Raw genomic sequence first — 13,893 nt, 5'->3', positions numbered from 1 at the left:
TGATGGATCTTGCTTGCCACCGAGGTTCAGAGGTGTGTCTAGCCTGCCCCGTGTCTCAGCATGGCTCTTTCTACCTTTCTGAACCGGCAAGGGTTTGGGAACATTCCCGTAGACCTGTTTGGGTTCATCGGTCCCAGCATAAGATGATCCTACAGCAGCTCCTTAGCTTCCTAGGAAAAGTGTTCTGTGGGCTATCTGTAGTTCTTACTTAGTATATGAAAGTGCTTTGAACAGAGGTGGGTTTCTTTGTGCAGCTGTGGTTGTAGTTGTGTTGTATGGAGTGTGTCTTTTCAGGAGCTACAACCCCTTTTGCTGTTGAGGCAAGGAGAAGGAGCTCATTCCTGAATGTTACTGGCCTATGTTGAATTGCAGTGATGGTGGCAAAAACATCCAACTGGTTTAAAATAGGAACTGTCAAAGAGGAGTTTGCTTTGAATCCCTCGTGAGATTTGTCCCGTTTCACTTCAGCCCTGTTTCCCTGGAGAGCCGAAGGACCGAGGTCCCCACTGTCTTGCCTCCCTGTGCTCTCTTATGCCAGGTAGGCTCCAGAGGTGGAAGGAAGACTGCCTCATGGTGGGTGACTACCTCGGGGCAGTTGTACAGCTCTCTTCACCTGTGGACCAAAAAGTACCTGATAGCTGTAGTAGGGTATTATTTCTCCCCTTGAGCAGAGAATGAAGCTCAAATTGACTTCACAGATAACTAGGTGTGAGGTGTTACAGAATGTAGCAGAACAAGGAGCTGGACCCAAGCGTCCCACTTCCCCACTTCTTTAGCAAGGGTGGTCAGGCTTGGTATGACTTCTCCTTTCAGGTACTGTGGGAAAGTAAGTTTCATAGGAAAAGCACTGAGCGTTCCTAATGGAGTTATGTTTGTGATGGAGCTTGTTGCTGTTGTGTGAGGCAGCGTTACATAAGCAGCCTCTAAAAGTTAGGTGGTGACTTTTAAAAAGACGGTAATGATGTGAATTATTAACTTGGGATCAGTAGCGTGCCAGAGTGTGCTAACTTTCCAGAGACTTAACCACAAACATGATTACAAAGCAATTGCTTATAAACCCATTCTGAAATTGCTCAGTTAACTCCAGTCTCTTCTATGTTTTAATAAATTGCTGTTCCTTTATCTCAAACACAGACTAAGAGCTCAAGTGAATTACCACAGCCTCTTTCTGTGTCATCTGTGTCTCTGCGCATTCTGGTTCATAGCTGAAATAGTACAGATGTAGCAAATCAGGATTGAATTGTATTACCTGAACTGCATAAGGAAGCTGGAATTATTCTGGTCAGCAGCCAGAGCTTTTAGCCATGTGCTTTCCTAAATATCAGTGTAAAATCATTATTTAAAAAAAAAAAAAAAAAAAAAAAAAAAAAGGCAGTTCTCATTCTCCCTGTACATTTCAGGACCAGATGGGGAAGAGAGTCTCTGGTTTGGGGTAGGTTTTTGTGCTATAAGTAGCCTATCAGAGGGAAAAAGAACTTGTACCAAGGAGGCTTGTGTCTCTGTAAACCTCTTTTTTTCTGTTTGGGGCTTAAACAGGCAGCAGGGTGCCTACTTCCTAGGCTGACGCAGACATTTCTCCACTGTGACAGTCACAGGTCGCTGTGACATAGTACCCAGCTTTAGATAGGCATTCCAGATTCACTCCGCAGCAAGAGATATACACAGCTGTATTTGTGCACACTAATTTATGCTGACTTGCCCAATTCTGAGTGCTTTGCTGCATCCATTGCACTGTTGGGAAGCCAATAGTTGGCTCCTGTGGAAGAGTTCCTCTTTTGTGACTACAGCTCCCTTGGTCTCATTATTGACCTATTTCTTACCTTTTATCTTTTGCTTACTTTTATTCCCTATTTACAATCTAAAACTTGTCCTGGGAATGTATTTTTCTTTATCTAGTCTGATAGAGTAAATAGACAGTAGACAGTAAATTATCCATGAGCCAGCAATGTGCCCTTGTTGCCAAAAAGGCCAATGGAATCCTGGGCTGCATAGGGAAGAGTGTGGCCAGTAGGTCGAGGGAGGTCATTCTCCCCCTCTACTCTGCACTGGTGAGGCCACAACTGGAATACTGTGTCCAGTTTTGGGCTCCCCAGTTCAAGAGGGACAGGGAACTGCTGGAGCGAGTCCAGCGAAGGGCAACTAAGATGATTAAGGGCTTGGAGCATCTGCCTTATGAGGAAAGGCTGAGAGAGCTGGGACTCTTTAGCCTGGAGAAGAGAAGGCTGAGGGGAGACCTTATTATGGCGTACAAGTATCTAAAGGGTGGGCTGAAGGAGGATGGAGCCAGGCTCTTTTCAATGGTTCCAAGTACCAGGACGAGGGGTAATGGGCACAAGTTAAAACACAGGAAGTTCCGTTCAAATACACGGAAACAGTTCTTTACGGTGAGGGTGACAGAGCACTGGCACAGGCTGCCCAGGGAGGTTGTGGAGTCCCCTTCTCTGGAGATTTTCAAGACCCGCCTGGATGCAGTCCTGAGTAATGTGCTCTGGGCAATCCTGCTTTAGCAGGGGAGTTGGACTAGATGATCTCTAGAGGTCCCTTCCAACTCTGATGATTCTGTGATTCTGTGTGATTCTGTAATGGTGGAGATAAAGGTGTGGGTTTCCTAATGAGGAAGCAATGCAACATGTAAGAAATCAGATGTGTTTGGCAGGACCTAGACTTTTGATAGAGATGCAAGTGTGATACACAAAGCTAAGATGGTACTAAAGACTTTTATTCTTCAATAGAGGGAGCTGCTTTAGTTTCCAAAGTGAATTCTGCTCTTTTCTTGTTTGCATGAGGGCAGTGCTTGCGAGACAAATTTGTTAGCCTGGTAAGTATAACACTGGGAGACATTAGCGAGTTGCAAGAAGGTACTACAAGGACTGCATGCTGAATTTAATAATTAAAAAAAAAAAAAAAAAAAAAGTAGTGTTACTGTACTGCTCCTACTGCAGCAATTTGACTGGCAGGAATCTTGAGGCAACCCATAGAAGAGGCCCCAGGTGGGCACCCATTATAAAATATTACTGTAACTTAAAAAAATTATCAGCTTGTTTTACATTCTTTAGGAAAAAACTAGCCTTTCCCCTTACGGCACTGCAAAATAATGAAGTTAAATAATAAGCACCTTGGATGAAGTTTATGGGTTTGTGTGGTCACATTCTTGTTGGCTATAACTGACTGCAATCTGAAATCTTCCTTTAATATGTGATTAAAGTGTGCATATACATATGTAGACCTAGATGCAGGAGAAGGAGATAAGCAGCTTTTGGCAAGCCTTGCTTCCCTGTCTAGTATCATCCTGTAGTGACAGAGCATCTCATCCCTTTCTTAGATCTGGGATGATCAAGTAACGGCCAGTTCTTTATTCACTGCTTATGGTCTCAAAAACAATGTACATGAAGATCAAAATTAATCTGTTTTCTGCAGAAGAGAGGAGATAGAGTGAGAAGGTCTAGTTAAAGTGCCCTTGACCCTTGACACATGCAATTAGATCACAGCAGAAGAAAGAGACACCACATAATTCAGAATGAATCCTTCAGTATTTGATCGTGAAGAATGGCATTGTCATATTCCTGGTATGCCTTCAAAAGAAATTTAGTGTAGACTTTTTTTCCATATACCGAATAGAAGCATTCATTTCCCTTCCCCATCTCCAGCTGATCCATTTAGACTTTGAGTGTTATTTACTTTTCAGTTTCCTGAATTTATTTTCGTCTGGTTTAGCAGAAGAGCTGGCAAAATGCCATGATCATATTGATTTATTAAAAAAGAGAAGAAAAAAGAAAATGAATGCAATTGAGTATCCAGCTCTGCTGGAATTTATTTGTGGTGTCAGTGAACACTTCTTTGTTATAAGATTATAGGTTCTTTTAAGATAACACATTTCAGCTATACATTTTTCTCTCCAGCAGCAAAGAATCTTGTTTTCAAAGGGGATAGGAGAAATATTGGGATTGAGGACTGTGGAGAACATGATATACATTGTAAAAGGCCTGTAAAACAAATGAATTAGACTGACTGTGGATAGCGTTGTTTTTCTTCAGAATGTCTGATCATGCTGCGTATTTGCTGTGAAGTCCTCGTCACTTTGCAAGTTCAGGTCCAAATTTCTGCGATGAAATTTTTCAAAGATCTAGAATGCCTGCTGCTCAACAAGAGGAGCATCTGCAAACCTCTGTATTCTTTCATTTTTCTCCCTATTACCTGTGCTCCTTCTATTCCTGAGCCATGGCTGCTCCTGCACTTTTCTCTTTATATTCTGTTGCCATCTAATACTGTTTGTGTCCGAGATGCTGCCTTGTTTGACCTTTTGTTTGCCTTCATCATCCTGTGCACTGAGTAATTGTTATTCCATGCCCTGGGGCTCCCCCAGTCCCATCTGTTTAAAGTCTGTAGCGTGCCATTACCTGCACTGCGTTACTTCCGTCACAAGGAAACGTGGCCAAATCTTCATAATGTGGTTCTCTCTAAAGAGAAAAAGCAAAAGCTTTCCCTTTGCTTCAGTGAGCTCCCCATGTGTGAGCCTGGCGCTCTGCAGCTCCTGTTGCTGGAATGGACTGCCGGTATTTCTCCATCTCATTGATTCTCCGTCTCAATTTGAAATCTTGGTTGGGGAGGAGAAAAGAAATTCTCCTTCAAGTTATGGAGTTCTGTTGTCGAGAGCAGTAAAGCACTAGTGGTGGGATTTGTATATCAGAGGCTGGCTGATAACAGTGCTGTACTGAAATAAGTCTTTTGATGCTAACATCTGTTCTCGGGTTTTGTTTTTCTTTGCCCTCTTGTTTAGAATTTGGAATGGTTTCCCTGATATTTTCCGCAGCATTGGCCTACTTCCCCTCGCGTCCTCCATTCCCTCCCAGTGTGGCTGCGGCGAGTCAACGGCTCAGCTACAGGAGAAGTTTTTGCAGGCTCTTAAGGTAGGTCCTCATTGGGTTTCCACTTCAAAGTAGATCAGCACCTAAATAAATAAAAACAAGTGTGCTTTAATCTTCTCACTGAGCAAACAAGTTGGATTGTAGTGCTTTTAAACAAAATAAATTAAATATTAATGCTGAGACATAAAAGGATGCTAACTGCCAAAAAGCAGACATTAAATTTTAAATCATTGGTTATATCTCAAGCCTTCGTGCCGAAGTCCTTCAGAACCAACACTGCTTTAGTCATCCTGTTAGCACGGCTTTTCTTATGCAATGCTTCTGTTACATCAGGTTATACAAGATTGTTAACAGTGTGCGTACTGCTAGGTGTGAGATAACGATTAACAACACTGAGCATAACTAACTAATAAGCTGCTTTCTTCCATGTTTATTATATTGGAATGAATTTGGGGTTTGCTTGTCATTCAAAGGAGTATTCAGCTGTTTTCATTCAGCTGTGGCAGGAATGAATGAACTGAAACCATTATTTGATCTATTAAATCTCTCTCTGTGTTAAAATATGAAGTGGGAATAGGGGAAGCATCTCCAGATATGTTTCTGGACATGTTCAAAGGTGAGTTAGTTTCCTTTAAATTTGTTTGTTGTTGTTTTGTTTTGTTGTTTTGGTTTTTTGTTTTTTTTTAAAAAAGGTTTATAAAGAAATTGACATCTCCAGCTTTGCAACTTGTCCCACTTGGGCTCTTTTGCTAAGACACAGTCCTGTCCCCCCAGTGTTTGTACAATGACTTGTGTAATGGGAATCTGCTCTCCGAGGAATAGCTAAAGCAGCTGTAATATTAATGCTGAATAATTGTACGCGATACTGCACACATGAACTTCCCAGGGCAAAGAATAACCGCTCCCGCGGCGTGGAGAGTGGCTGACTTCACTGGGGAACTTCAGCCTCTTGCTGTAATTGTCTCTTGTGTGATGTAGTGATAGGGGCTGAATCTGCGTACAAAGGGCAGCTTGGAACTTCATAATTGTGCAGCTTTAGGCATTTAGTTATTACAGACCTATTGCGGGCTGTACTTTGCAAAAGCATATTTAGAGCCAGCAAAAACAACTCAGCCCTTGTTGTCGTTTTTTTTTTTTTCTTTTGTTTTTGGAGGCTTTTGTTTGAGTTTGGGGGAGTAAATAGTTTACAAGATGCTTAATCCTTTGTGTTCATCATGGAGCGGGCTGGCAGTTGGGAGAAGGTGTGAGTACAGCTGGCTGGTTAGTCTGCAAAGTGACCTGCTCAGGATATTAAAAAATAGCAGTTCCCATAAGGACACTTAACACGCACAATAATGCTGTTATTCATCCAAGCTGGTGTGCAGTGAGACCCTGCCTGAGGGCTGTGTTGTAAAAATGTTGCTGTTGAACAGAAATCCAAACAGCAACTGACTCCACAGGTGAAATATAAAATTTTTGTTGACAGTACTCCATTTGGGAGCTTTATAACTATTAGATTGCTTGTTCAAAGTGTTGTAAACAGTGGACCTGAGATACTGGTAAGGTCAGGAGGTAAACAGGAAAGTTGGCTTGCTATTAACGATCAATGATACTTAGAAAAACAAACTGGACGCTTAAATAATGAGCATAGTTTACAGTGTCTCCAAGAACCAAAAGGTTTTTTAAAAAGCAGTCAGGTAGATCATTATATCTCCCTTCCCTCTGGTCTTTATGCATTCTTCCATGCTACCCCTTATCAAAGGCACTTCTTCATTCCTCTGTACATGAAACAATCAACAGTTCATCATTAAACCCACTTATCTGGGGGAGCCTTTCAGCAACAATCCATCAAGCAAGGCGGTTTTATAAAAGAAAATGGTATCTGCTGTGCTTCAAGAGAAATCCATCATCTGGTTCGTTAGGCTTCTAAGCTCTGTTGCCTGCCTAATCTAGGCTTCATAATTCTTGGCACAGAGAGCCCTTCTTTTGACTTAATGGTGTAGAGTGAAGGTAAGCAGCTAATGAGTACCAGGAAATCACAATTTCCCCTTATTGCAGACTTACCCTCTGGTATAAGTACTGTGTAAGGCATTTAGGATGTATGTCAGCTGGTGGGCTGATCCAACTATGCACTGAAAACACCCATGAGAATTGAGATGTTCATCATTTCCCTCTTCTCTCCCCCAGGCTGCAGTTTTATTACTTCAAAATAAAGCTGTGCAGCATAACTTTACCATTGAATTCATTGACCTTTTTCCATGGACACCAAAGGGATCTATCACATCCTTGCAACTCCCACACTCCTTCATGCCTTCAGGTCCTTGAGCAGTCATCTTCATGAGCTGCTTCTTGCAGTTGTATGTATCTTCTTAGGGTCTGCCGTCCCCTCTAAACCATTTTTGGGGGACTTGCTTAGGAACTTGGTTCTTACTCCCAATTTGGAGGATTCCCGCATCTGACAGATTATAACGATTAGCTGATCTCAGGTTATCTCCTGATACCAACTCTTTCAGCCTGCAGTGGGAGAAGACAGATTAATCATGGTTTGGGAGCTAAGCCTAAATCTTTTAACAGTCTATCACACACTGTGACAAGCATAACTTGAATTTCCATTAGAAAAAGTGCCGTGCCCTTTCTCAATTTCTTCGGTGAAGCAAATATGACTTGTTTTTCTCCCCTCCTATTTCAGAATATGCCACAAATTTCCATGGAAAAAAATCTAATCCAAGTAAATAGTTGATAAGTCTTAAAATCTGCATTAAGAAAACATGCTGTGATTTTTGCTTTGAAGTAATTAGATGCTTTTAGCCCTTTATATTTTCAAGGGACTATGTAAGCAATTTTGAAATTTCAAAACAGGTTTTTTGTGCATCATTATTTCTTTAATGAAACTTTCGTATGACATCACCATCCAGTGATGGAAGCTGCTCAGAGCGTGCCTGATGTTAATAGGCACTGTCAAAGTTATTCTGAAAATGGTGACTGACTTTGACGGGGGTCCCCTCTGAACCAGCCTGTCTCACAGATTCTAGTGGCATTAAGTAGGTTTCTGAAAAAAAAAAAAAAAAAAAAACAAAACCAGAAGAAAAAGCCAATTCATATTCCAGCAGAATGGTTTAACAGAGAGGCTAATGCTGATATCCTGTCATAAGGGCTGATATGATGGAAAACAGTGTGGGTTCACCAACTGATGGTGTGACAGACAGCACAGTTTTCTATTTTCAGTGCAGCAATTGCAAAATTGCAAAAACAAATACAAGTGAGCGGAGCTGCTACTTCAGATGTGTGTTTCAAATAGCTTTAGTGCTAGTGCTGGCTATTGCTGGACAAGGGGACACAATGGCATCTGGTGATAGATGCCGCTTTGTCACTGCCATGCACCTTTTCTCCTGGTCTCCTCCTTTAGTCTGGAGACTAGGCAGGGTGACAGCGTGGGAGCTTCTATTACTGAAGGACATCGTGATGCAGAGCTGGTTCTCTAGTATTGGGATGAGGAGTTGGATGTGGCACGGAACAGCTATAACAGTCTGTCTTGTTGCTTGAGTTACAGAAGACAAATATGGCACAGGAGATCTCAGTCAAGTAAGTTAAAAAGTACTCACCCCCACCAAAAGTAGCTCTTTAATGAAGACAAGGTTCAGATACCCAAAGATTCTGAATGTTGAGCAAGTGTTATTTCAGAACAGTGCATTGAGACTTGTTCCCTCTTTGCAGTCTACGACATTGCAAAATGAGTACTTTCTTTTATTTTGTTCTACAGATGTTGAATTAACTTTTACATGGGTAGTATTAAATAGCATCAGAAAGCCTGCCCTAAGAGATGCCAAGATGATATGAGATAGAGACTGGGATAAGAGTCTGGCATTCTTAAGAGAAAAAGAAGGTTGTCGGGAAGACGGCAAATGCTCTAGCATTCAGAGAAATAGAAGCAGTGTGTGGAAGAACTGAAAGTTTGGGAGTTGTTTTTCTTTGCATTAAAAAATAAATCTGACATGAATGATATTGAAAGAGGAGGATATGTTCATGTGATAGAAATCTCTTATTCAAGAAGAGGATGTGTGAAAAAGAACAGTGCAAAAAAACGCTGGCTGGTGTGCTGTGCGTGGATCTTCTAGGGGAGTAAAGCAACGTAAGCTGCAAAACTCCTGAATGTTTTGGCGAGTATTTGAAGCTTTTTCCCCTCTCTCTTGGCTTTCATAACTGTGTGCTATCAAATTGCTGCTGCATGCCAAGGAACAAGGTACTGATCAGGATCAATTTTATGTAAATTGTTTGGGAATGGGGGGAGCCACATTTTGTGGTTACACAGATATCCCATGGGATAACCTTAGAATCAGCGTAAAATTTTTTCACTTCAAAATATCACTGCTGCAGAGTCCAAAGTGTATTTTCTGTTTTTATTCCCAAATTGAAACATTTTTGAGGAAAAGTTGGATATCTCTTAGCAAAGATTTTACATTTGCTTTCAGTCATGGTGGGTGGGTGGGGGAAACTGGTGGTGGTATTTGTCTGCCAACTCCTGTTTAGCTGCGTATGATGAAGATGATGACACAGCTTTGACTGCTTCATCTTCACTGCATACTAAAGGTTGAATAATTTTAATTGGGAGGAAAAAGCAAACACGTTGACTATTTAGAGCAGAATATTATACTTGTTTCTGGGTTTTGGCAATTCAAACTGTCAAAATTTTCCAGTCTTGCAGCTGGACCCATCTCATTCCCAGACCTCTCCCCGCCTTTCACCAAAATAAAGAGAAGTAAAACAGTTAAAAAAAAAAAAAAAAAAAAAAGTACAGTTCAAAAAGTACGAATCTCTGATTTTATTCTTGAAATATGCTTATTGTCATTTAAATTAGTGCTTCTTGTTCCTAACATACACTTAAGGTAAGTAGGTTGCCCATGCAAATGCATGGAAGAATTGCTTGAGGAAATGAGAAACACATGAGCCCGGCATGTTACAAAAAATCTTTGAACTATGTGAAGAGAATGGCTTTTTTTTATTTTCACAGTGCTAAAACAGTAACATCTCAGTCACTGGAATTTCAGTGACATGGCTGGATACCTTTCTTGTTTTTCCTGGCTCACTACTTCTTCAGACCTCTGCTATTTTTCTTGATGGGCAGAATATAGATTGTAGGGTGTCATTTGCTCTAGCAGCTAATCTTGGTGAAGTTTCTAATATAAGCTGCAGCTAATTGCATATGTTTTGTCTTCACAGCAATTTCCGATTCTTGATGATTGCTTTAGCCTATGCTATACCACTGGGTGTTTTCTCTGGCTGGTCTGGTGTTCTGGATTTGATATTAACGCCAGTTCACGTGAGCCAAGTAAGTATCTCCTGACTGATCATCAGCAGCTATTTTGTAAGTGGTTTGTTTTTATTTTGCACTAGCATACAATTTTATCAGGTTTTTATGTTTAAGCTTCTATTAGTACATATGGGCCACTTTTCTCTTGAAATTTTAAACAAAATAAGCTGTAGCTTTGGCATCCCAAACTGTCACGATTCTCCCTGCTGACTCTCCACCAGAGGTGGGTGGTTTCAGAACCGTACGCACCTTTTGATAAGAAGGAAGAGGTACATAAACAAACAGGAGTATCGTTGGCAGCTGCACCTTCAGTAAAATAGGATAATGTTTACCAGGTGGAAAAGATGAAGTGGGGAAAAGAGGATTTCTAAGGTTTTGATAGAGTATTATAAAAATCCAGAGAACATTACTCAGATTCTGTAAAGGGAGGTCACATTTAGGGCATAGGCTACTTAGTCATACTTTCTTTCAGTGAAATTTATTTCCTTTTGAATATACTAGAAAAAGTCTTGGACTTCAGATTGTTGTCGGGGGCTGTTGCTAGAAGTTTGCAGCTCCTGCACACCATTTGTTTTGGAAGTAACATCTTCAGCTTTAACGTGTGTCTCTGTTTTGTTTTGTTTTTTTTTCCCGTCAGGTAGATGCAGGCTGGATTGGCTTTTGGTCTATAGTTGGAGGTTGTGTTGTTGGCATAGCAATGGCAAGGTAGGAATAATTACATGTCCTTCTCCATTTCTTCAACTGTGATTTAGCTTATCCTCTTAATAACATAACATGTTTTCTCTCATCTTCTACCTACTCGAAATGGAAAAAGTGTAGTTCTGGGGTTATGATGTATTTCTTGTAGAGCGATGATATGGATATTCCATGTTAGTGGTTGTTGGGGGTTGAGAACTCCACATACGTGTGCCTCAATTTGGCAAGTCATACTCTTACTCCTGACAAGTGCTTCCTGTATGCTCCTTTAAAACACAGTTCTAATGAATTCAGCTGCCTGGTATGAGGGAGAACCCAGTGTAGCACATTTGGAAAGCATTGAGGAAATTAGCGTCTGTCTCCTTCCACCAACGCTTTTTGGCATATTGATTCCCGAAGGGTTATTGGGAATGTAGCACAAGCAGCCTACCCACAATAATATTACATTCCTTGACAGAGAAATTAATCTGGGCCCGTTTTGGCCAGGTTGCTGGATTCCTATATGGCCTATTTTTTGCTATGCTGCTATGGGTAATATGCTTATACCTACACTTTTTAAATATCCAGACACAGTGTGCTCTGATCATTATGAATGCTGATGAGATGGGGAGTGGAAAAGCAAGGAATGGATTGCCCTTCCAAAATGCTGCATTTTTTCATTGAGTCTCTCTTTTTATTAAAAAACAACAAAAGGCGGGGGAGGTAGAGAAAAAGTCTTTTAGGAGGTACTCGAGCAGTGAGTTTTATAAAACTGATTAAAACCAATCGCATGTTCTCCTTGCATCTGGTGGATATCAAAGCATAAGCATTGTCCTGGCTTCTTTATGTCCACTCCTTAGACTTCAGTTCTGCAAAGAGCTTAGCACAAGTGCAGGGGTCTGTCATCATCGCAGTCATTGTGGGATTGCAGACCCAGAGAGGCACCTTTTTCGGATGGAAATTGAAGCACTCTTTTTTTTTTTTTTTTTTTTTTCCACTTGCTGTGCATCATCAGAGTACACAATGCATAAAGACATGCGAGTTTTCTCATGCTGACATTTTGCAGGCTGCCTAGCAACTGTGACAGAGGGAGAGGGAAAAACTCCTGACCTAGAGAGAAGAAATAAGCGCTTCCCTCCCATCTGCTCCAGATGCAGGCCAAAGGACTTAATCTATTGAAACAAAGTTCACACCCTGATTTCCTCTAAAAAGGGTTACTTTTTATTAGCTAAGCTCAGGTATGAGGTTGTGTCTCCAAGAGAAGTAGATGTTTAAAGCAACTGCTGTAAATCACGCAGATGCCGCAGCAGGTTACGTGCTGGAGCAGGTAGCATTGCCAGTTTAATCCTTTCAATCGTGGGTTAATCTCTCGTATATTTGCAGCGTTTCAACAGTAGAGAGGCACCCTTAGCAGCTCACTTTGGTAGGAGAGAATCTGCTGACTCAATGCCAACATGCAAATCTCAATCTTTATGGTAGATTAATTTATTTAATATATGGCCTGGGTTAAGTTTCGGGACTTGCTGACAGTCTCTTTAACTGCTTTAAAATTGATTTCAAACCTTGTTGAATACCAGTATTTTGTACCATTCAGAGCTTTGATTTTGAGTAAATTAAAAAAATACCAACAGTCTGCCTCCAAATATGTCTTTCTAACTTGGGCGATACACAGTTCAAATGGGAGGGTTTGCACACAGAAAGGGAGGGAAGAGGTGATTTGTCACTCCTGATGGATGAGTCTCCCTCCTAGGCCCATTCAGCATTTATCTGTGTAGGGTTGAATCAATGATGAGTCTGACTGTAATCTGCTGAAAGTTGTAATTAGGAAAATTAAGTAATGATTCTTGTCAAGGCTGACAAGTTGATGTATTTCAGTGTCAGAATTGTGATTTGCCAAGCAAGCAGCTCTCTCCCTTAACCACCTCTCAAGAAGCTGTTGGGTTTTGGTGTGGGGTTTTTTTTCTAATTTTTTTTTTTCCTGCTGATTTATCAAAGCAAAATTGGTGCAGTTTAGGAATTTGCTCGTTCCATTTTTGTCAATGCAGATTCTACCATTTAGAGCTGTAACAACCTGAGCCTTGCCATGGAGCATTTGGTCCTGCACATCACAGCTGGTGTTAAATCATCTATATTTAAAGTAATGTCCAGTTTGGAAATTTGTTTATCTATCTCATTTTCAAAATGGTGCAAGGTTTCCTCAGCACAGTACATAAATCCTTCTGCTCTTCACCCGCTGGTGTCCCGATAGCTGTGAACTTAGATATGTTTAGCTAATTAGTATGATGCATTTTTATAATTGAAAAGCCTGGGCTATTTTGGGCAGCTGGCAGGTGCTGTACCCTTCGCTGGCAGTTTTCAAATGATACTGGTTTGAAGAAAAGCAATGTCAAAGAGCAACATTCATATCATTGTATGGAAACACAAATCTATTCCCTTTTCTCAGATTTTTTTTTTTTTTTTGCCACATTTGCTAATGATTGTAGAGATTTGTGAGGTTTTGTCTTCCGTGGCTCAGTTTTAATTCCTTCTTTTAACTTGCAGTGTAGTCAAAACGTTGAAACTTTATGACATGGTGATAATTTCCTTAGCAACAGACCGTGTTGTCAGCAATGCAGGTTTGTGATTTTTAACTGTAGGATCTGGGGCTGGATTTGCAGGGTTGCAGGAGACCATTACCAGCAGTAGGCTCAGAGGTCTGTGTCTGAGTAAGAATACACCTTCACTCCTGGTGTGCCTACTTCTTCAGCAGCTGCAGACGTCCCCTTATGTGCTAGATCAAGAAGAAGGGTTTAAACAGAACAGAGAGTTTTGAAAGCAGATACTGGGGTCAGAGGACAAAAATAATTTCTCTCATTTTTTGATTGAAACAAGTATTCTGAAGAGTTGGCTGGATTTACAGTCGTCTTTATTCTCCTGTAACCAGACAAGAAGCAGAAGTCCCTTGATTACCAAGTTCAGGCTAGTTTGCTATGTCTTTTTTTTCCCATTATTTCTGTTGCTGGCTGAATTCGGTAGCTGCATAAACCTTTCAGTTTGTATTTGACCCTTCTGGAGTCCTGTGATATC

The 13,893-nt window shown here is 40.9% G+C and overlaps 1 protein-coding gene across 1 annotated transcript in view; it reads left to right on the top strand.

Annotated features, from left to right (window-relative positions):
• SLC49A4 (solute carrier family 49 member 4) overlaps window positions 1-13,893 on the top strand; it is a 66,752-nt gene that overhangs the window by 34,575 nt on the left and 18,284 nt on the right. The window contains exons 4-6 of the mRNA XM_082484448.1: window positions 4,778-4,907; window positions 10,062-10,170; window positions 10,790-10,857. Coding sequence (XP_082340574.1) covers window positions 4,778-4,907; window positions 10,062-10,170; window positions 10,790-10,857 — 307 coding nt within the window. The remainder of the gene's footprint in view (window positions 1-4,777; window positions 4,908-10,061; window positions 10,171-10,789; window positions 10,858-13,893) is intronic.

This window comes from Vanellus vanellus, assembly GCF_965231255.1.
Source record: "Vanellus vanellus genome assembly, chromosome: 5".
Taxonomy (NCBI): Eukaryota; Metazoa; Chordata; class Aves; order Charadriiformes; family Charadriidae; genus Vanellus; species Vanellus vanellus.
The sequence above is the reverse complement of the archived record's forward strand: the minus strand, read 5'-3'. Positions and strand labels throughout refer to the sequence as shown.